Source organism: Gasterosteus aculeatus, chromosome X, assembly GCF_964276395.1.
Source record: "Gasterosteus aculeatus chromosome X, fGasAcu3.hap1.1, whole genome shotgun sequence".
Taxonomy (NCBI): Eukaryota; Metazoa; Chordata; class Actinopteri; order Perciformes; family Gasterosteidae; genus Gasterosteus; species Gasterosteus aculeatus.
Window position 1 is genome coordinate 12,111,206 of NC_135698.1, and position 20,851 is coordinate 12,132,056.

The 20,851-nt window shown below is 46.1% G+C and overlaps 2 protein-coding genes across 8 annotated transcripts in view; one reads left to right on the forward strand and one right to left on the reverse strand.

Annotated features, from left to right (window-relative positions):
- Positions 1-14,591, forward strand: part of LOC120809192 (serine/threonine-protein kinase BRSK2-like) — a 126,203-nt gene extending 111,612 nt beyond the window's left edge. For 2 of the 6 annotated variants that reach the window (XM_078082761.1, XM_078082762.1), the window contains exons 13-19: positions 3,512-3,572; positions 4,528-5,302; positions 5,449-5,497; positions 6,331-6,454; positions 7,438-7,618; positions 8,562-8,651; positions 11,774-12,156. In XM_078082761.1, the coding sequence (XP_077938887.1) occupies positions 3,512-3,572; positions 4,528-5,302; positions 5,449-5,497; positions 6,331-6,454; positions 7,438-7,618; positions 8,562-8,651; positions 11,774-12,012 (1,519 nt within the window). In that variant the 3' untranslated portion in view covers positions 12,013-12,156. Of the gene's footprint in view, positions 1-3,511; positions 3,573-4,527; positions 5,303-5,448; positions 5,498-6,330; positions 6,455-7,437; positions 7,619-8,561; positions 8,652-11,773 lie in introns of all 6 variants that reach the window. The other 4 variants (XM_078082765.1, XM_078082766.1, XM_078082763.1 and 1 more) reach the window with 3 other exon arrangements.
- A 400-nt stretch (positions 14,592-14,991) lies between these two features.
- The window catches only part of LOC120808957 (ankyrin repeat and BTB/POZ domain-containing protein 2), a 39,610-nt gene continuing 33,750 nt past the window's right edge, over positions 14,992-20,851 (reverse strand). For both annotated transcript variants that reach the window (XM_078082760.1, XM_040162340.2), the window contains 7 exons: positions 20,599-20,777; positions 20,400-20,505; positions 19,095-19,197; positions 18,902-18,989; positions 18,671-18,739; positions 18,128-18,241; positions 14,992-16,117 (listed from right to left, as the gene is read on the reverse strand). In XM_078082760.1, the coding sequence (XP_077938886.1) occupies positions 15,890-16,117; positions 18,128-18,241; positions 18,671-18,739; positions 18,902-18,989; positions 19,095-19,197; positions 20,400-20,505; positions 20,599-20,777 (887 nt within the window). In that variant the 3' untranslated portion in view covers positions 14,992-15,889. The remainder of the gene's footprint in view (positions 16,118-18,127; positions 18,242-18,670; positions 18,740-18,901; positions 18,990-19,094; positions 19,198-20,399; positions 20,506-20,598; positions 20,778-20,851) is intronic.

The window sequence follows — 20,851 nt, forward strand, 5'->3', positions numbered from 1 at the left end:
GTAACAAAGCCTCTGTGAAACTTTTGCCTTTCTTTGATCATGTGCATGCTCCTGTGTGTGTTTGTAGACGGTGGCGTCGTGGAAGCACTTACGTAGCGAAATAAGCGTCCGTTGATTGACTGACTCTGTGAACCTCCCCTTATCTTTCCTCGACAGCAAAACTTTTGTCGACAGCGCAGATGATTCGCAGAACTTTAGATCAGAGGGTGTCAGAGAGAGGGCTGACTCGGAGACGTGTTTTGACAGGATGCATTTCAACCAGCGTGAACGATGGAAGAGGGGCGAACCAGTTTTATCTCAAATTACTCAACAAAAATGCCCGTCCCCATCCAGCATTTTGCCCCGCATGCCTTGTGTTGGCGGTAATAATCCGATCAAATGCACATGCTGCATTTTCTTACATGTGATTGGTGATTTGACTGCTTCTGTGAAGTATAATTGAATAGATTTGGGATGAATGGCGCAACGTTACTGAGAAACTCACTTTCTTACTGGCCATTTCCTTTTTTTTTTTTATCTGTCCCAAAATATCATAAAAAGACATTTTCAGCCAAACTCAAAAGCACAAGAAATCCCCCAGAATTAATTTTAAATCTTAACAACATGCCAGGAGAAATGAAGGGAGGTTAATGATATGGAAATGAAATATGGAAAAGTGCTGCAGTGCGAAGAAGAGAATATCAATTGATTTTTTTTTTCTTCTCTCTTTACAGTTCCGCTCTGGTTGCTTCATGATGTTTGAGTTGGTTGGGTTCGTCGGAGGCATCTTAATAAGTCGGGCTCTTGTGCTAATTATTGACTCTTATTTATTCCATGGGCTGAAAATGAGCACAAATATAGAGCCTTTACCACTGATCCCAACATCAGGTGTCTGAGCTCTGAATTTAACGCACAATTCCTCAGGGCCCAAGAAAATGAAATGTGTTGATTTGTATGAATATCCACTCTGCGAATGGAACTCGATTGGCAGGACAGAGTCTATACAGAGGACAGGGAGAGAGAGAGAGAGAGAGAGAGACAAAGGGAGCACAAATCACACTAGCAGAGCAGTAGCCTTGTGTTTTGGCTTGGGCAGTGTGGTTTGTTTGACTCCTGGCACCATCCGGTGCATTTATCTTCCCTTTTTGTTTTATTTCAGTCCATGCCCCTCGTCCCAGAACCTTTTGTACTCGTTCCATCCAACAGAGACCGACATTAGACCCCCACAAGTGCTTTGGATGGGTCTCTGACACAGCCGATGGTCACAGGCCGAGGACACGGGCTTCATTCCAAAACAGGCTTATGGGAAAGGGCTTCTAAATGGATAATAGAAAGATATGAATGAGTGGCCATACACCATTAAACTGACATGTGTGTGTGCCGCCACCAAATCACATTAAAATAAATAATCTAATTTCCCTCCAGTGGTGTTTTTGCAATGCATATAGTTTTGATTTTAATGTTTCCAGGAGAAATATCCCTTTGTGAGATAGAGAGGAAGCCATGGAAAAGTCCTGCATTTGAAATGTAAAAGTACTAACAGCAAATGCACAATGGTGCCTGTCAAATGAATATGAATATTCTGGATTCACTTAATGAAGTAATGTGTCCTCAAACCACACTATCGACGGTTTTCATTGAAACCGCTTCCTAACGACAAAGGAGTCCCGTTTTAAACTGTCGACGGTGTGTTGTGTGAAGTATAGAGTAATTGGGATCGTATATCTGGAAAGAGCAGTTTTTAATTTGTTGTTTTCAAGTCGTACTTTTAAATGCTGTGAGCAGCACAAAGTACATTCCAATCACTTCAATTGTTCTTTGGGTGGAGGCGTAAATCTCAGCAGATGTCGCAAAAAACTTTCTGTATGGCTTGATACCACTGTAGTGTTTACTTGGAGTGAGTCAACTAATTTTATCTTTTTTTTTTTTAAAGTTGTGCATACTGTTTACTACAGACACAACACTCTTCAACAACAACGAATCCTCTCTCCAAAACAAGGGTGGGCCTCTGACACCTCAATACTGTACCGTTTAGCGGCTTGTCACATTACCTTCATGCAACGAGTGCTTCTAACAGTACGCTCTGGCCGAGGACGCTGTGTTTAATCCGTGTTTGGATGTATTGAGCAACCGTTTGCATGTCGAATGCAAATGATAGCAACCGTCTAGTCGACTAGTTCTCTTTTTAACTCAGAATCCTCGTCGACGTGGTCTCAGCTTGGCTTACTCATGAGTGCGTGCAACGAATAGACTCACAGAAGGGGGCAGTGGGAGAATTGCAAAAATAACCCGAGAGTGGGTGTTTCTATATTTTGCTCCCTCTCCTTGTAGCTGTTGCCTCCCATCTGTTCTGTGTGTGTGTCTGGGTCTCTCGGGAGTAATATTCCTCTTTTAGTATCGCTTATCTCTCGTGGTGGTTGCAATTTAACAGCCAAAGGGAGACGGGCGACTGAACCCAAATAAGCGATCCCACTTTTTAGGAGACGGATACATATAGATCTTAATCCGGGCCTGTTGTTATGACAACACTGGTGTCATTTGTATGACCACTGTGGATGCCTCCGTGCTCCTGTGAGAAAGCTCCAGCTCCGGGAATGACCATCAGTCTCCATTACTCGACCCCTCCCTCGCAATCTTCACTCTTTCATTCCCTCCCTCCTTCGCCCATCGCACCTACGACCCCCCCCCCGCCCGCCCCCATCCTCCTTTCACATTTGTCCGTGAGGTCTTTCTGCTGCAACCGAGCAGGTTGAAAAAAAAAGGTAGTTGTTGTGTCTTTATCCTTTCAGAGAGACAAACGATCTGTTGGCTCGGCCACATGTTCGCTAATGCATCAACGCTAATAGAGAGGGAAGGGGGCTGGGTGGGGGGGTATTGTTGGATTGAATGACAAAAAAGGAACAGTGTTGTGACAGTGAGCAGCTGGTGTTTCCAAGTGTTGACGGGCTCTGTGGTTTTTTTGTGAGTTGTGTATGTGCGTGTACGTGTGTGCGTGGGCCCTTGATGGAGACAGATTGTCCTGTGATTGTTCGTTTCTGAGCGGGGCTCTGCTCATAGGGGTTATTGACGGCATCTGCGGGGGGGGGGGAGAAAAAACATGACAAATGGCACTCAACCGAATGTCTCACTTCGTTTCCTCCCTTCAGATTTTTCCTACTGATGCAGACTTTAGGCCGCTCGCGAAGCCGACGTTAATGCAAACCCGTGGAAAGACACACTACAGATTTGCAGGGGAAGCGGTGGCATTTTTTAAAACAAAAGCTATAAAATTTGTCTGATACTGAGTGCTGCTAGTCGACGCTGGTAGCGTATGCTGTCCACTCTTCTTGCTTTGAACGTCTTTGTGTGAATAGATGCTCTGTTTGCAAAGGGCTCGATAGCAACCCCCCCGTGGTACGATAGTGGCATACGTACTGTGGTGCAACATGTAACCTCCGACCTCTCAGCTCCACCCGTGTCTCCTGAAACCTGCGACAGGTGCACCTGTTGATCCCTCCAATCACCTCTGCCCCTGTGTGTGCTTGTGCCACAGGTCTCGGTCTATTAGTGGTGCCTCCTCTGGCCTCTCTACCAGCCCCCTCAGCAGCCCCCGGGTAAGTCCTGACCCTCTACATACTTTCAAACATGTGCAGCACTCACCTGTTGACCGTGTATCTAGATGTCTATGCTCAGGGAATGTGACCAACTCCTGCAGATCTCATCTTAGTGCTGCTTATGTCTGCAAGAGGAGGACAATTTGCTTATAAAACCTTCTATAAAAGCTTCTTCTCTCTCTGCGTATTATCCACGCTTCTGCGTTTGGGCGGGGTGGGGTGAGGGGGGGGGGGGTTGAGCCTTGTGGAAATCCAGCTCCAAGAATGCTTCACAAAATCAACTTTTCTTGCCCAGAGCTGGGGAGCTTGTGGTAAACTTTTCCAGCTGACTACCCTGAGAAGGAACCGGATTAGCCGGGATCCTAAGACGAGCTCCTCGCGCCACACAGGTTTCTGTCAGGCTGACCTCGCAAAGCCTGGATTGCGCGCTCATTGAGAGGCTTTGTGTGGGTTGGTTTCTCAGATTTGTGTCTGGAAAAAGGGGAGGTTCATCCGTGCGGGATTTTTGCAATTTTACAATTACAAATATCACTAAACCTCACAGCAGAGATACCAAATTGATGAACAAATTGTCTTCACAGCTGGTCTTTTGTCTCTCACACATGTCAGCGTCTGCTTGCTTTTCTCTGCCAGCGTTGCCCTGCATGCATTTTTACTCATATGTCTGTTTTTTTAATTGTGTCTATTGCTGGCTGTTTTTGTTGTTCCAACCTAATTTATGTTTTCTTTTGGCATGAGTCACTGAATGCTCTCTTTTCTTTTCTGTCGTCCTTTTTTTCTCAATGCCTCAATCTCTCCCTTGTATGCACACATCTTCCCTGCCTCTATATCCCTTGCCTGCCTCCTTTGCTGGCTTCGGTACACTTTTCTTTATCTATGTGCTTGTCTGCCTGCATGCGCCCCGGCCTTGGCCGCATTGTGCCGCGCGTCTTCACACTGTGTCCCCCCGCTCCAGCCGGTCAGAAAGTTCTGTGTCCCGCCCCAGTCCCCAGACCTGCCCCAGTCCCCGAGCACAAGCCCCTGCCCATCACCTGAGCCCGCCCCGAATCGAACGGGGCCTCGCATGTCCACCCCCAATTCGCTCGCTCCGAGCAGTGAGCCCCCGCCGGCAGCTCTCAATAAGACGCAGACACTCCCCACCAAGCCCAAAGTTGTGCCGAAGCCCCTGCAAGCCACACTATCAAACCCGCTCCCCGGAACCTCAGATCCGGCGTCCGCCGCCAAGTCCGAGCCCTCGACTCCCTGCCAGCTGGCGGCGCACCCGCCCTCTGCCTCTGTGCCCCCGACCCCGACATCCCCTTCCTCGCCGTCCTCGCCCTTCTCCCCGTCCTCCATCTCCAGTGCCGCGTTCCCAAACAGCCCCCAGGTGCGGCGCTGCCACTTTGCCGCCGGCCCCCAACTCTCAGTGCCCTTCAATGGGCCGGTGCCGCTGTCGCCCATCCGGCTGCACCACTTCCACCCCGTGGTGCCGGCGGCTTCTGCATTCACTGACCACCCGCCCAAATCTATCCCGCTCATACAGGTCACCCCTCACCCCTCCCCTCGAGGCAGCCCCCTCCCCACCCCCAAGGGCACCCCGGTGCACACTCCCAAGGACAGCCCGGCCGGGACCCCCACCCCCACGCCGCCCCCCAGCCCTTCCATCGGAGGCATGCCTTGGAGGACACGCCTCAACTCCATCAAAAACAGCTTCCTGGGCTCGCCGCGCTTCCACCGCAGGAAACTTCAAGGTAATGGCTTTTTCAGCAGGTGTAACATTTCCTACGGCGAACGTTAAATTGTGTATTAAAGTGTCATTTTCCCTCCTTGAGACCTGAGTGGTCTGCTGGCGATCTTTCTTTGATTTTTCCTCTGAACTCTAACCTTGCCTACACAGTTCCCACACAAGAGGAAATGTCCAGCCTCACACCAGAGTCTTCCCCCGAGTGAGTAGATACTACACCACCACTACCATGACTATGCATGAGCTGCCAGCCACGTGATAGCGGGATGATTTGGAAAGTATTACGTCCATGAAAGTTTGATTTTTGGCTGCTGAGTTTCCTGTAATGACCTCAGGTCCGGGCTGGAGAAGCAGCACCGTGGCAGGAGGTACTGGGTTGGTTATAGGGTAGCCTGTGTGATGTGGTTGAACTCCCGGGGGCCTGATAACTCAAGGTTGGCCTAGATATGCCTGTTTGGTTCGCTGGCTCCCTGGCTTGGCCGTTTCCACCTGGCTGAGAAGAACATCCCAGCTGGAAAGGATCGTTTAAACAGGCAGTCGCACACCAGCTGTTCCCACATCCAAAACTGCAGGACAACGTGGCCCTTAATGTAGCTGTGGTAACGTTATAGAAGTACGGGGGAGTAGAGTAGGCTCTCCATCAACATCCTCAAGAATTCCGTAAAATGTTAATATGCCACAAAGCAGGAGTCCATATGGCTTATTAGTGGGTGCAAGCACACTTGGGCCAGTTGTGAATTAATCTCCTTCCACCCTTCTGGACCTAGAGTTCCGTTAGACACATAGAGGCTCAATTATCTCTTTCCCATACATACATTGACAGAAACTCAGTTGAGGATGGAGAGGATTAATTTTCTTAAAACGCATTCCCACTGCGCATTATTTCCATTGAGGGTATCCTTGTTTCCTTTATAAGAGAGATTATCATCGTTCTTAGTTAGTCGGATGGATTTTTTAATGAGTGGAAGGCCAACGCTCTCTAGCAGGCACAAATATATGATGTAAATGTATTAATGTCCTGTCTTCTACCTACAGACTTGCCAAGAAATCCTGGTTTGGTAACTTCATCAACCTGGAGAAAGAGGAGCAGATATTCATTGTCATCAAAGACAAGCCTCTCAGCTCCATCAAGGCCGACATTGTTCAAGCCTTTCTCTCGGTACGTACTCAAGAGTGTCTTGTTTAACTCCTCACTTCATCCGTGCCTCCACTCCCATCGGATCCTTGCGCCCCGACTCTTCTTTGGAAATCTGAATATGCATGCATGCAAAAAGTATTCTGCATCTGCTGTGTGTCGCAGGACGTTGCCTTTTTCAATGCTCTCTGAGTGTTTGCTAACACGCTTCTGATTCATGTAGCAATTCAGTAAACTGCTTGTGGTCAGTGTTTCTATTTTCTCTCTGACTGGAGACTCTGTTGGAGGTCAATAGAAAATCAACTGAGAGCATTGATCATTAGCATATAGATGCTCTCCTCTCTATACCATTTATTGAGCATGTGTGTGTATATTTAGATGTGCAGTGTGAGGAATTGAGAGATAGTGTGAATTGTATCTTTGTGTGTGGGGCACCTGCGGATGTGGATTTATAAATACATGCAGGTAACACCTGGCCCCCCCAGTAAGCGCGGCAGCACCTTTATCAACAAACGGCCAGCAGTAGTAGTTAATATCCAGTGTACATCATTGAACAAAACCGATCCTCACCCCAGGTAAATTTAACAAAGTCTCGGTAAATGCAAACGCTGCCAGTGCAGGTCAATGTTAAATCAGTTTCCCCATCTGTAGCTCTTTTCCCCCCCCTTTGGGTTTTAAGTAGCCGGTATTCCAGACAGGAGATTGGCACCTGAATCAGTAGAATTATACCTCTCAGCACATTCATATTAATGGAATGGCAAACCCTCTCCCGCACTTTGGCGTAACGTGACTATTTCAGAGCTCACCTGTTCATTGGGCATACAAATTCATTTCTGGTGCAATGTTGTTGGATGACTCCTGCATTGCATCGGCTTAAATCTCCCTTGTATGTATGGCTACTCTCAGAGGCATTAATCTCCCTAGAGCTTCAACCGTGGTTGGTATTATGTGGAGGGTTTTACAACCTACTTTTCTATCCCCAACTCTGCCCCCCCCCCCCCCCCCAGATCCCCAGCCTCAGCCACAGTGTGATCTCCCAGACCAGTTTCCGAGCAGAATACAAGTCCACAGCCGGCCCGACAGTCTTCCAGAAGCCGGTCAAATTCCAAGTGGACATCACCTACACGGAGAGCACAGCTGCCACGAAGGAGAATGGCATCTACTCCGTCACCTTCACCCTGCTCTCAGGTCAGAACACTGCTGTCACGCGCAAAGGTTTGTCACCCTCCTTTTCAGTAGCCGCTAATCCTGCTTCCACTGGGCCCGGTGCACACGGAGTAGGTCACCAATCACCAGGGGAACCAGGTGCAGGCCTCACATCACCTCCCCCCCCCCCCCCCCGGTCTGTGAGACAATGAGTAGATTGTTGGCATAAAAGCATGAATGCAAAGAAGGCTACTTTGCTTTTGGTAGTTTAACTATTTTCCACTCACAGAAAGTACCTGTGCAAACTTTCTCATGTGAGATGTTGGATGAGCAGTATTCCGTCTAATCCGTCTCACCGAGGTCGAGGGACGTAAACTCCCACGAGTCAGTGGAGTGGGGAACAGTATCGCTTGCATGTCGAGTGGGATGCTGCCACACTCAGAACTTATGAGATGAATCTATGTTCCAGTTGGAAAACTAACCAGAACTTCTGCTTTCAAATGTGGGTGTCTCAATCTCACTGCCAGAAAGAATGTTCGCCTAAGGTTTTTTTAAAGTTCCTGCAATACGTGATGCTTCGATAAGAACCCCCCCCCCCTCCAACCTCCCTCAGCGTAACAAGATGAGGTCTGGCTATGCAAGATTACATACTAAGCGCGCACTCTTAATCTTGCAGAAACACATGCATTCTCTCTCTCTCTCCGGGGGGGCTGCACATTTCAGCTGAATTGCGTGTAATAGTGGTACTCAAGAGCATGCTGGTTCTTCCATGTTACCTGCTGTATCCTGCAGCGTGAGCTTACTGGTACCCCCCTCTCTGACCTCCATTTATCATATCAGGCTCACACTGTGCACACCCTTATTCTTTTTTTTTATTTCTCTAATTGATCCATCAATATAGTTCCCACACACTCGGCCTGCCTTCTTGCTGCTACCTGTAGATTGCGATGCGACAAATATTTCCCCCTTGTGTCACGGCGTTTAGGTCCCAGTCGGCGATTTAAGCGGGTAGTGGAGACGATTCAGAGCCAGTTGTTAAGCACACACGACCAGCCAGGGGTCCAACAGCTGTCTGGTGAGTAGGACCCTTTGACATATCTCAAAACCTCATACAGAACCTCTCCACACTTACCCCCACTGCCTCATCCGCCCACACCCCCCTACCCCCCCCGGACAAACCACTCCTGCATTGCTCTCCCCGCGTGCTTGAAGCCGCTCCCTGGCTCTCCAAGCGGCTTCCTTTGCATGTCGCAAAAAAGGGTGGGAGTTTCTCCCGAGCACCGAGTGCAGGTCAAACGTTGTCGTCCCGTTGCCCCGGCAGTGAAGAGTGGAGGTAGGGTAAGCTGATTTGCATTCCGTCGCTCCTACTTCCAAGACTGATCGTGGGAGCTTGTCACCATGGCAACACCACTGCACCTCAACGCACTCCCACAATGCATCGCGCCGCCCTGTGACACAACACCTGCCTTCTCTCTCGCTCTTTCTCTCTCTCTCTGGGTGCTTGTACCAATAGGACCCCATCCCCCTGCCCAAAAGACCTTGTGAGTGGCTGCCTCAGTCCCCACCTAACCGTTCGTCCTGGGAACTTGACGTTTTTTAAATATTCCTCCCACCTTCTCATGAGTTGCCGGTTGGATGTTGATTCACCGGAGCCGTAAGCGTCCATTCGCTCCCCACTATGTCTCTTTCACTCAACGCGTAGACTTGATGGCGAAAAAGGAAAAGAAGAATTCAATCGGGATCCCACTCCTCCTCATCTGCTCTTACCATGTCCTTCCCTGTGAACCCCCCCCTCTGTTCGAGTCTCAGTCCGTCATCATCTTGACAGCAGCGCCGCTTGCTGGTCACGTAGGGAAACACCACCCGCCTGAAATGCACCGTTTTCATCCGGGGACGGTGTGCTGTTTTCCTTGGATCTCAATTTCATCTCACGCGTGAATCATGACCTTGGTTTTTCTATGTTTGTGTCTTTATCCCTTTCAACCCCTCGGCAATTCCATATAGGACTTTTTTGAACAGATACGTGGCCATCACACAGCTTTTACTGGGTGTTACAAAAGTGAGCTGTAGTTCTGTGTCTTTTTAGGCAATATTCGTCTCACTGACGCTCAGAAGTGAACAGCAGTCATTACAGCTGTTGTGATTACCTCACTGAGGTTGCCAATTAATTTAGATGTTTCCTGTTTTATGTTATGAACAGACTGAAGGTTGAAATTAGAGTCAATTATATCACATTAGTATCAAATTACTGCTGTGGGTTTCTTTCCAGCAGATGAGGAGGAGGGTAATATGTCAAACATTTATCACCAGAGGATAATGAGGATACGAGAAAAATAAATAATGACTCTCGGAACGGACGAACAGTATAATACTACTTGTTTTTGACCAAGGTCAGTCTTGTCTTAATTTCCGGTCTTTAAACTACCGCTCGGCGTAATATAAATGTGAAAACAGGTCAAAGTGTGCTTATCGGTAATTGAAAGATTCCCTTCTTTGTGACCTCCTCACGCGTTTCGCCGCGACCGGATCGCAGGCTCTTTGCATGAAGTCACTTACTGTAATTAAGAACAGAAATGGCTTTGCACACCGATGCGTGTCAAACAAAAGGTCTCATCAAGTCTTTGGTCATCATGTCTCCTAATCACCATTAACGGAAGCACACCTGGGAGCTTAAAAAGACAATAGGTGCACACAACAAAAGGAGTGTAGACGGATGTGGGCCGCGTGCTGAAGGACGACAGAGCAGAAGCGTTCATTTAGAGGGCACCGTCTCCATTTCAGGGAGCAGCTGAGATCATTAAGAGTTTTGCTGCCATTTTTTGGAAATGTGCAGATCAGGCTGGAGTGAAGCGAGTGAATGGGGGGAGAAGCCTTCACACATGAGAAACTAAGAGGGAACATTTGGGAAGAAGTTGGCGGCAACCATTTTCCAGCAGGACAATGGATCCGGCAGAGCCAAGTGCTGCACGCGGACCCGCAGAATTCACTCGTTCACCATCCGGTGCAGGACTGCAGGCAGTTTCAACACTGGCAGCAGGTGCACGTTGTCAGGCTGAGAAATGCCACTTCCCACCGGTGTGCGAGCGTGTGCGTTTTGTCGCCTGTGCAGCATACCGGCATACTGATGCTGTCGCGGCCCAAACGACTCCATCGTGCACGTGGATCTGTGGCTACCTTTTCACAGTCATGTTGGTGGCAAATAGTTTCTAAAGTTGCCCCGTGCAAAACTGCATTAACAGAAATGATAGAGTGACTGCTCCATTATCGCATAATTTTCATGAATACTGTGATGCACGCAGATAAACACCAACACGCAAAAACACGAGCACAGTAAGTGTGCGTATAGGAGTTGGAAAATAGGATTAGATGTGAACTTGTGTCATTTAGCATATTCGCCCATTTTATTCAGCCCACAGCATGAGCTGGACTTTTTCTTTCTTCAAAGAGTTGGCGCAATGATAATGCCGTCAACCGGCGTGTTTGATGCCTTTGTCCGGGTCTAATCGTTAGCAATGGTTCAAAGCGGTGAACTGAAGTGTGGAAATGTGTTGATCAAAGGTTCTCGCCTTCCACCGCGCAGATTTCAGTCCAAACATTACCGCGTCGTCCTTCGCTTACAATAGCCACGAGACAGACGGCCTCCGTGATCTGCACTCTGCAGAGGTTCAAGTGGACGTTCAGTTCTCTAATGGAGCCTTTCAAAGACAATTAGGTGCAGCAAAAAGGAGAGGAGACGCTCATTTATTACCCTTCAAGGGCAACGTGGTCATGAAGCTGGAGGCGCTATCATCGTCCACCTGCCATCATCTGCCCGGCTTCTGGCTGCCGCAAAGTGCCACAGATGACACGGGGCGCTTCCTCTTGTCTGCATCACACGGTCGTATGTGCTAAATGAGCTCACTGTAGCATCAGGCTACAGAAGCCTATATTGACTTTGGTCCTCCTCCCCCCCCCCCCTCCCATTTGCTTTGATTGCCAGTCTGAGATCGTATGGCTCTCTGGTGTTTTCATTGGTCGTGTTGTTACTTAAGCATGGCCCATCGTGCCGACGCGGCTGCAGCAGCAGCTTTCATCCTCTCTGTGTGCATCAGTCTTACGTGCCTCGTCTCTGTGCAGTCTACCCCGCTGTTCATTAGTTTGTTTGTTCTCTTTCTTCTCTTTTCCTCCCCCCTACCCCCCCTCCATCTGTGTACCTAGGCAGCCCATTGAGTAACTTCTTTGACGTAATGAACCAACTTTTTTCAGACGAGAAGAATGGACAGGGGCCCTACCCCTCTGGCACGCCCACCAAGCACTCCCCCTCGCCCATTCACGTCCGGAGGCACGAGCCAGAAAATAATGACACCAAATGCCCCGCTGCGGGCCGAAACCGGGTCAGGCTGTCGGTGGCGTCTTTGGGGCCCACGGGAGGAGTCTTAGAACGAGATGCTATGTAGTCGAGCTCCCCCGGTATCACTGTAACACACAGAGAGAGAGTATTTGTACATAATCCTTTGTGGGCCTTCTTTTTGTATGAAATGACTTTATAGAAATATAATATATTGAGAGAATCTAAGTAATGTTTTATAAAAACGCATACTGCACCTACACGACAAATGCGCGCAAGTCCTTCCATTCCCTTTTTCATTATCCCCACCCCACCCACCTTCACACCACCACCATCCACTCCTCTACCTCAACCATCCAATCGCCTGTGACCCTTGCTCCGATTCTTGGCTCCCTTGCTGATAACCTGTGTGATGACCTGACTTGTTTCTGATACCAGGAATTATCCAGAAAACCTATTAAGCCCCTCCTCCTGCTCCCTGCTCCGTCCGCCTTCCCTCGACCACCCTCCTGCCCTGCCGCCCGCCCGACCGCCCCCCCCACCCCTGAGCATGCCGGTAGAGATGGACATTTGTTGACGGAGGATGGTTTGTAGAGGTGCGCTGAAGAGAGAGGGGGGGGGGGGGTTCACCATGGAAACAGACCCCTTCATCCAGACCTTCATCTGCCTCCACGTCCCTGCTCCACCTCTGGCAGTAGAAGTAGATGAAAATCCCTTTGTGCGTTCCCCCATCTTAGGAACACACAAACACACACATATGTGCACAACTAATCCTCAAAAATCCCAATGAAAGAAAAAAAACGCACACTCCCCCGTCCCCCCCCCCGCCCGCCCGCCCCTTTCCTGTCGAGGAGCATTCGTCATACGGAGATGAGTATTTTACAAAAAGACACTACACACAAAAAACATGTGCATGCTTACATGCACAGGTCTAGTTTGCACAGAAAACTCTGGGATGTATTAACAAGAACACAGACAACAACAGAAAGAAGACACAAAGTGACTGATGAGGAGGAGAGAAGGGGGGATGTAGAAAGCCAAAAGGCCGACGCGGACACTTGCTGGATTGTATTTGTTTGCTTTTTAATGTAATTTCTTTGTTAAAACTGGGTTTGAAATACTAAGTGACTATGAGACGTAATACTCTTGCTGCAAATGGACTGGAATTTTGATTTCAGAGAGGAGCAGAACGCTGCAGGGGGATCGGGGGGGTACGATGACACGGGGTGGAGGGGAGGGACGAGGGCGGGTATTTACTTAAAATGAATGATCTATTCTGTTGTACAGACTGATATCATTTCTTCTGTATAAAAATGAAATATCTAGTTGTGACACTACGTTTAGATACCATGGGCTCAGGTTGCCAAACCTGCGCCTGCTACATGCTGTTCTTTTAAATTATTCTGTGTGTTTTTGTTACACGATCATCCAAGTCTTTGTCGGATTGAACTAATTATGATCAACGCATTCCTGTTTGTGTTATTTGCAGCACTTTGTCTTTGGTTTTCCATTCATACCTCTCTTCTCTTAGCCTCACTTACCAGCAGTAGAAGTAGACGAACAAAAAAAAAATGATGTGACAAATGCAATTGTGGATATTTTTGTATTTCTGTCCTTATTTATTCAACGTTTGTTCATCTTACTGTTTGATTTCCTAATTTATTATAACTTGGCTATTTATATGAACAAAGCTGTTAGGTCAGTTGAATGTTATTTATTACCCTCTTGTGTGTTCGTAAATGGGGCAACATTTGAAGAAAAAAGAAAATTAACTTTTTTTTTCTTCTTTAGTTTTGGTCTACATTTAAGAGATTGTGTGAACAATCGAGTGACAAATTCTCTTTTCCCTGACCTCTCTGTGGAGGGAAAGAGAACTTGTGGGAACTCTTGAAAAAGAAAAAAAAAAGCATTTACCAGTAATTTAAGAATGTAGACGTAGCCTCTTTTTGGAGAGGGGAAAATGCTCTTCTATTGATATTTGTCAGTTTCATATTATTGTGCGTGTAGGCCGGGCCTGAGGAGAAGGACTCTACAGATCCCAATCTACTTCTTCTCTTTGTAAATATACAGACAGACCGCGGGGGGGTTGATCGTCTTCTCAACCATGCTGGGGATTCCTGCTCAATGCTTTTAGTCTGTATTGCTGTGTGCATGTCGAACATGAGCTTTTCTTTGCATGGCTTTAGTATTCATGTTCCATGCCAAACTCACTCCTCTCAGCCTTCATCGATTTTCTCTCTCCACAAAATTGACCTTTTTAAGGTTTTAAATTTTCTCTTTGCCCCACTTTTTACCCTCAGCTTTTATTTCTGGCCTTTTTTTTATTGTCCCTGCTAATCTTCCCCTACCTCCCCCTCTTATTTTGTGCACAAAGCTTTGAACGATGCTTCCTTTACTCTGTACCTCTTTGGAAGGCTTGGATGTCTGCTCTCTCCACCCGGCGGTAGAAGAGGGACAGTGAGGGGATATCGGCGCACAAACAAAAAGCAATACCCTATCGTTCACTTTCCGTTGATTTTATTTTTTTTAAATGGGAAGCTAGCAGTACCAAGGACATCTGATGATTCTAAAGGACCAAAGCGGTCTTTTTTTTTTTGCCAGAGCAGGAAACAAACTGACTGATGTAATCCCCATATGAAATAACTGTGAGCATCTTCAGTGCTGAAACAAATAAACTCATTAAGTTATGGTGTGTTAGTTTTCTTCCTGTGTGTAGGCATCCGTAGTGTTTGAAAAACCATATCTTAACAGTTGTTTTATCCCATTTGGACTGATTGGGTACGGACCAGTGACCACGGTAAGAAATTTTAATTTTCTCAGAATAAACCAGCATGTTGTCTACTTATCTTACAGTACTGTTGCCTTTCACAAATGTGATCGGTGTCTTCAAGTGCGGTGGTTGTGACGTGCACTGTAATTCTTTCAAACTCTGTTGACACTATGGCCTTGGCTTGTAATCGTGCTTCACACCACTACAAGCCCTATAAATGCGTTAATGACCCCCCCATCTTAAGGATTTCAGGTAAGTCTACACAACTCTAAACAGACCATACATGGTGGAATAGTCGGCCCCAGTGACACTGACAAAGCTTGTTTACCAGGTTTATTACAATTTTCAGCATTAAAACAGACCAAATGTTTTCCAAATCCCACGTTGGACACACTGCTGTTCTACCTGTATAGAAGCATTAAACCTCAGCATACCATAAGCTTAATTAACTGGAACAACAGCTACACAGAAGCAAGTTTTCATCAATAATATTAATAATTTGCTTGGATTAAAAACAATAAAAAAGGGAACACCCCGTTAAATACTCTCACATCTTTTTTCTCATTAAATAGAAAATGTCCATCCCACTCAACTTTGTTTTGCCAGAAACACCTTTAAAAAATAGAAAATAAAAACATTAAGATACATAAAATGAAAGTCAATGCTTGAGGCACCACGTCTACCTTTGTCCTCCCATTCTACATTATGATAACAGGACAAAGCCATAAGTCCAGCATGGCGGCCCCACTCGAGTCAGTCTATTTGTTACACAGCGCCAGTCAGAACCAGGAGGGGGCGCTGGATCCCAAACCCTCCGAGGGAATTAGTCTTTTTGTCCAGTAGAGAGCAGCAGTGTTTCATAATTCAGAGTTCCCACCTGTGACATCCATCTGTTGCCTCTCGCTTAAAGCTTCCAGAGCTTTAGGGGGGAAAAAAACAAACATGACATTGACCAATTTTCTTCTTCATAAACAAGCCGTCCACTGCAATGAATTCAAGATGAAGTGCCTGGCACAAAATACGAAATGCTGAATTGTCCACATAGTAGATTCTAACTGCTGCCAGATGAACTTACTGATCTCTGTCCCAGTGTCAAATCACTGTCACTAAGAAAAGCATGAACTCAAACCATTTTAACAGTATCTTTAACATCTGATCCTCCATCAGTGATAAGAGGAACCTTAGACTGCCGCGCCATTATTTCCGTCCGCTTTCCTCAGACCCGGGAAGTGACGCAGAGAGAGCGTAGCCGCTGAGCCAGCGTGGCCTGCAGCTCCTCGAGAGGAGAGTCTCCCCGGCTGGGAAGCGAGGTGGAGGTGCTCCCCTGTCGGGTGGCGGGGGGTCCGAGCAGCAGGCTCCTGAAGCCCTCCCTCTCCAGTAGAGCGGGCATCTGCTGCAAGAAGTAACCTTCACAGAAAGAGCTGAGTTCCAATGAACCATGGGCCTGGAAAAAGATAAGACCGTTATGTTGTTGTATCTTTCCAGTGTCGAACCAGGGGGGTATTCCAGAAAGGAGGTTTAACAAACTGAGTCTATCCCTGAACTCAGAGTTGACTTACTCTGAGACGGGAAACTGAGTATCCGGTTCCGGAACAGCTGATCTGCGTTAGTTCAATCAACTCTGAGTATGTTCACCTTGAATTAAGCGTGTGCATGACGATTATAAAAAGCCATCATCAATGGAGCCCCGATAGCACGAGTCACCATGACAACAGTAAATAAAAGAGCAAGCTATTTCACTGCGATGGAGTTGGAGGTCCTTCTGCAGGCCTACGGTGAGTATGAGCAAGTATTTCACCGCAAATGCAATACAGCTGCAGCAGCGAAGGAGAGAGAGACTGCGTGGGGAAAAATGCTGCCCGAGTCAACGCGTAAGTTTGAATGTACTGTTCCATTGACATAACATTTAACCGTAAGATCGTCGCAGCCTATAGTTATGAATATAAGTAGGAATGTAATCTGATATTCATTTAGGTGCAATCCAACAGTGGAAAAAAGGACCTGGAAGCAGCTAAAAATGAAATTTAAAAACATAATTCAAAAAAGGTATGGCATATATTGCAATGATTGCACCTCACTTTAATTTGAATTGATTTAGGCTATTAAACAAAGTAAATATTAATTCAGTGGCTACCTGAAATAGTAAATTAAACCCCTAATAAAATGTTTTTACACGTCTTTTCACTTTATACCCCAGGTATAAAATAAAAAATGTGTCTCCTATCGAATTCATTTAAAATGTGACACCAACACATTAAAATACTAATTAAAAAACAAAGAAACATTGAGTTCTGCTCAGCCAACAGAAAGAAGGCAGAGGCCCGAAAAACAGGCTGAGGGCCACCTCCACCCCCTCTGACAGAGGAGCTGGCCCTCAGCCTAAACAGTGGTCGGTGGCTGAAGGTATCCTTGGGGGAAGCTCTTCCGAACTTGTCACCCCCAGGACACAAGTGATGCAAGTATACACTTATTTAAAAAAAATAAAACTAATATATACACTACCGTTCAAAAGTTTGGAGTCACCCAGACAATTTCGTGTTTTCCATGAAAAGTCACTTTTATTTATCAAATGAGTTGGAAAAATGAATTAAATATAGTCACGATATTGACAAGATTAGAAATAAGGATTTTCTATTCATAGTCCCCTTCATCGAGTGCAGGAATACGTGTCCCATCTATGCATCCTATCACATTTGGCAGCCCTGCAAAATGACAGCTAATTAAGCTTCTGAGGTCGCAGCAGGATGTACATCATAATTTTTAAAAATATAATATGATTTCTACATCAGTCACCTGCAATCCTGTGGAATTCCTCGTTGATGGTTCTAAGAGGTTTGTGTCCGGGAAACACGCGTTTCAGTGCAAGGTGAACTTTCCTCACAGCTCTACAAACTGTTGCTCTGCATCCCTGATGTTGCAAAGAAAACTACCATTTGCAAAAAAAACGTAGTGCGATGCACAAGATTTGCTCTGATGTGAGTGCACGTCCGCGGTGTGTGAGGTTGGTGATATACGGCCGGAGAATGTTAGTGAGATAAATGATACCTTGTGAGGAAAAGCAGTAGCGTTCTAACAGAAATTCCTCTGGAAATGATAAAACATCTAATCTGGGTCGGAAGATTCTCTCGCTACGTAAAGCATTTCGAATCACTAAGGCTTCGATGTCAATTGGATTTGGTAGGAACGGGAAATCCATGTCTACCAGCTTTCTTCATGTGGGAGGAGACGGTAGAAACTCCGGGTTTCTTATAGTAAAACTGCCAGCGAGCAGGTCATGTTCAGAGTCTGTTACCATGGTGATTGACTTAGAGTTTCAGTTACTTCTCTATCTGGAACAGATAACTCAGTTTCCCTGATCTCAGGGTTTACTTACTGAGTTTTCACATAACCCCCTTTCTGGAATACCCCCCAGTTCTCACAACGCGATGCAGACTTCTCGGCATGTGTGTTTCACCTTCGCCCTCTTGTAGATGCTGACGGCATTATCCAGGTTGATGAGCTGGGAGCAGATGAGTTCACAGTGTCTTTGTAGCATCCGCAGCTGGAACAGACTAGCAGCTGACATCAACTGCAGGGGAAATCAACAGCAAACGTGTTAAGTTTGATACTGGAACAAATACATCCGTGAAGGAACATTTAGTTGGTTTTGTCAATAATTTGGTTACTGGTTTATTCCTAAATATACAGGGTTAGGGGTAGTGTCGAACTCATCTCCACATATCGGTAAATGATGGTGAGGTGAATTTGTGTTTTATTATAATAAGGTTGGCATTTTTGGGGGTCTTACCCGCATGTATAAATGCACTTAGGGAAAGCTGCTTTTGTTAAAATCATCAGATAAATAAATGTCATTGACAATTTAACTGGGAATTTTCATTATCAAAAAAAATACTTTAACAGTTTATGTAAAACTAACAACCCCTGGGATTTCTTGCAAGGAAAACCTTTCATACGAATACTGGAATAGATGCTATTGTGTCTGTTTAGTGCTTCTCACCTCCAGCAAATCAGGCACAACTGTTTTCAGTGACTCTGTTCCGCCACAGTACAGGTATGACATCATCATCTGCAAGGAGGTCAAAAGTCTTTTTTTATCATTTAGAAAAACAGTCAGTACAGCAGTTAAACTAAAGACTTGACATCTGTTATATGTGGTACATCTGAATTGTTTCTGTTCCAAAATATGACGTATTTTTGAAAACAAGAAAATAAAGAGCACATTTGTTACCTGGAAAATGTTGTACTTGATGTCACTAATCTCAATCTTCTTGTTGGGGCTTCCATCTGGTCCACAGCACGCCAGCAGAGACTTGAATCTAAAAAAAAAAAAGTTTTTTTTTTTAAAATGTCTTCATCAAAACCCTCAAGGACAGTAATGTTTTAGGTTTGTAGCTGTCGAGTGGGAGCTCATCTGGACTCACCGGTCAGAAGCTGTGATCAGCAGGACTCTGTGGCCATAGAACGGTCTCCCCTCCACTACGAAAGTCACATCTGACATCTCCTGGTTATTCAGGAAATGAGGGTCTGTAGGAAAACATCAGTACATCCTCACAACTACATTCCCAGGACAGACCTTTTAGTCACAAGGTGTCCTGTCTGACCACTGGTACGTATTAAGGAAACCAGCAGGTGGATTGTGAGCGCGACTGTTACTGGGTCTCTGGATGTTATTTTACTAGTTCAGTTTGACAATAAAATTCTAATTGGCACTGGCAGCCAGAGAAAAGGATCGGCGTGGCGGTGAGATACTTAGGATTTTACAACCGTGTCCAATTATTTTGGCATCAGCTCAATCAATGTCTGTGGGAGATTCGTAACGCCATACATCAGAATAGGCTAAACAATCCATGAATGCATTCAGATAGTAATTTGTATTTACAGAAAACTCACTCTGAGGTCTTAGATATTGAGAGTGCAGAGCATTATGGTGCCAACTCATCAGTTTAAAACTGCGCACTAGTAATGGTAAATGGCCTGTACTCGTATAGCGCTTTTCTAGTCTTCTGACCACTCAAAGCGCTTTAACACTACAAGACATCATTCACCCATTCATACACTGATGACAGGAGAACCATACACAGTGACACCTGCCATCAGTAACTACCATTCACACACTGTAGTCGCAGCTACAGGAGCAATGTTGGGTTAAGTGTCTTGCCCAAGAACACAACGGCATGCGGGTTAGCCGGGCCTGGGATCGAACAGACAACCCTCTGATTGGAGGACGACCGCGCTCCCCACTCACCCAGTCGGCAGTAAATAGTAAATAGATCCATTAAGATGCTGAGCACGTACAGAGATTTTCACATTGTTTTGGTCAATTATTCTATCTGGAGCCTTGGTGACGGGTATTTGCATAACGCAATCTCCGCGGTATAATGTAATAAAACAATCTGGAGCTGGAACTATTAGTTATGAGTAGTTAATTATTGGAAAATTAATCTGCAGCTGTTGGATTAAGCCCATGTTCAAACAAAAATGCCAAACATTATTTCATTCCAGCTACTCTTGAGAATTTGCTGCCTGTTTTCATCTTATCTGGTAGTTAACCGACTACATTTTAGGATACTGTGATGGATTTTTAATGTTTTGTGACATTTAATCAAAAAAAGAATCGATCAGATTAATTAATGAAAGTAAGGGATCTAAACATGTTGACACAAAGATCTTTTTTTTGGACACCGCTATGTGTTCATATACACTTTCATTAAACAAAGCAGTCTTACCCAACTGTGCTGAAAGAGTTGCCTTCATCCCACGGATGCCTGGAAGCGGGGCGGGACCAAAACAGTGGCTAAAAATAATCGCCAACTGTTGTAGAATGGCATCATTCTGGAGAACAGAGGGAAAGTCATGGAGAAGGGGGTTATATTACACACCCCAATAAAGTATCTCCCTGATATCATGCAGACAAGCAGACGGTACCTTGGTGGTACGTAGGATGCTGAACATCAGGGGCAGCCCTGTGGTGACCAGCTCCTCGCAGTAGTCCTCTTCTTTGATCGTGGTGAACTCTCTGAGGAGCGAGAGGGTGACTCCTGCCCTGGACTGATACTGGGCACAACGCAGAGATTCCAGCCACACGTGTAGCTTCCATGGTACACCTATGTGAAGATATAATAAAAGAATTTTAGTTTGGATTCAAAGGACGTCAAAATGCGAATAGTGCGAAAGTCCT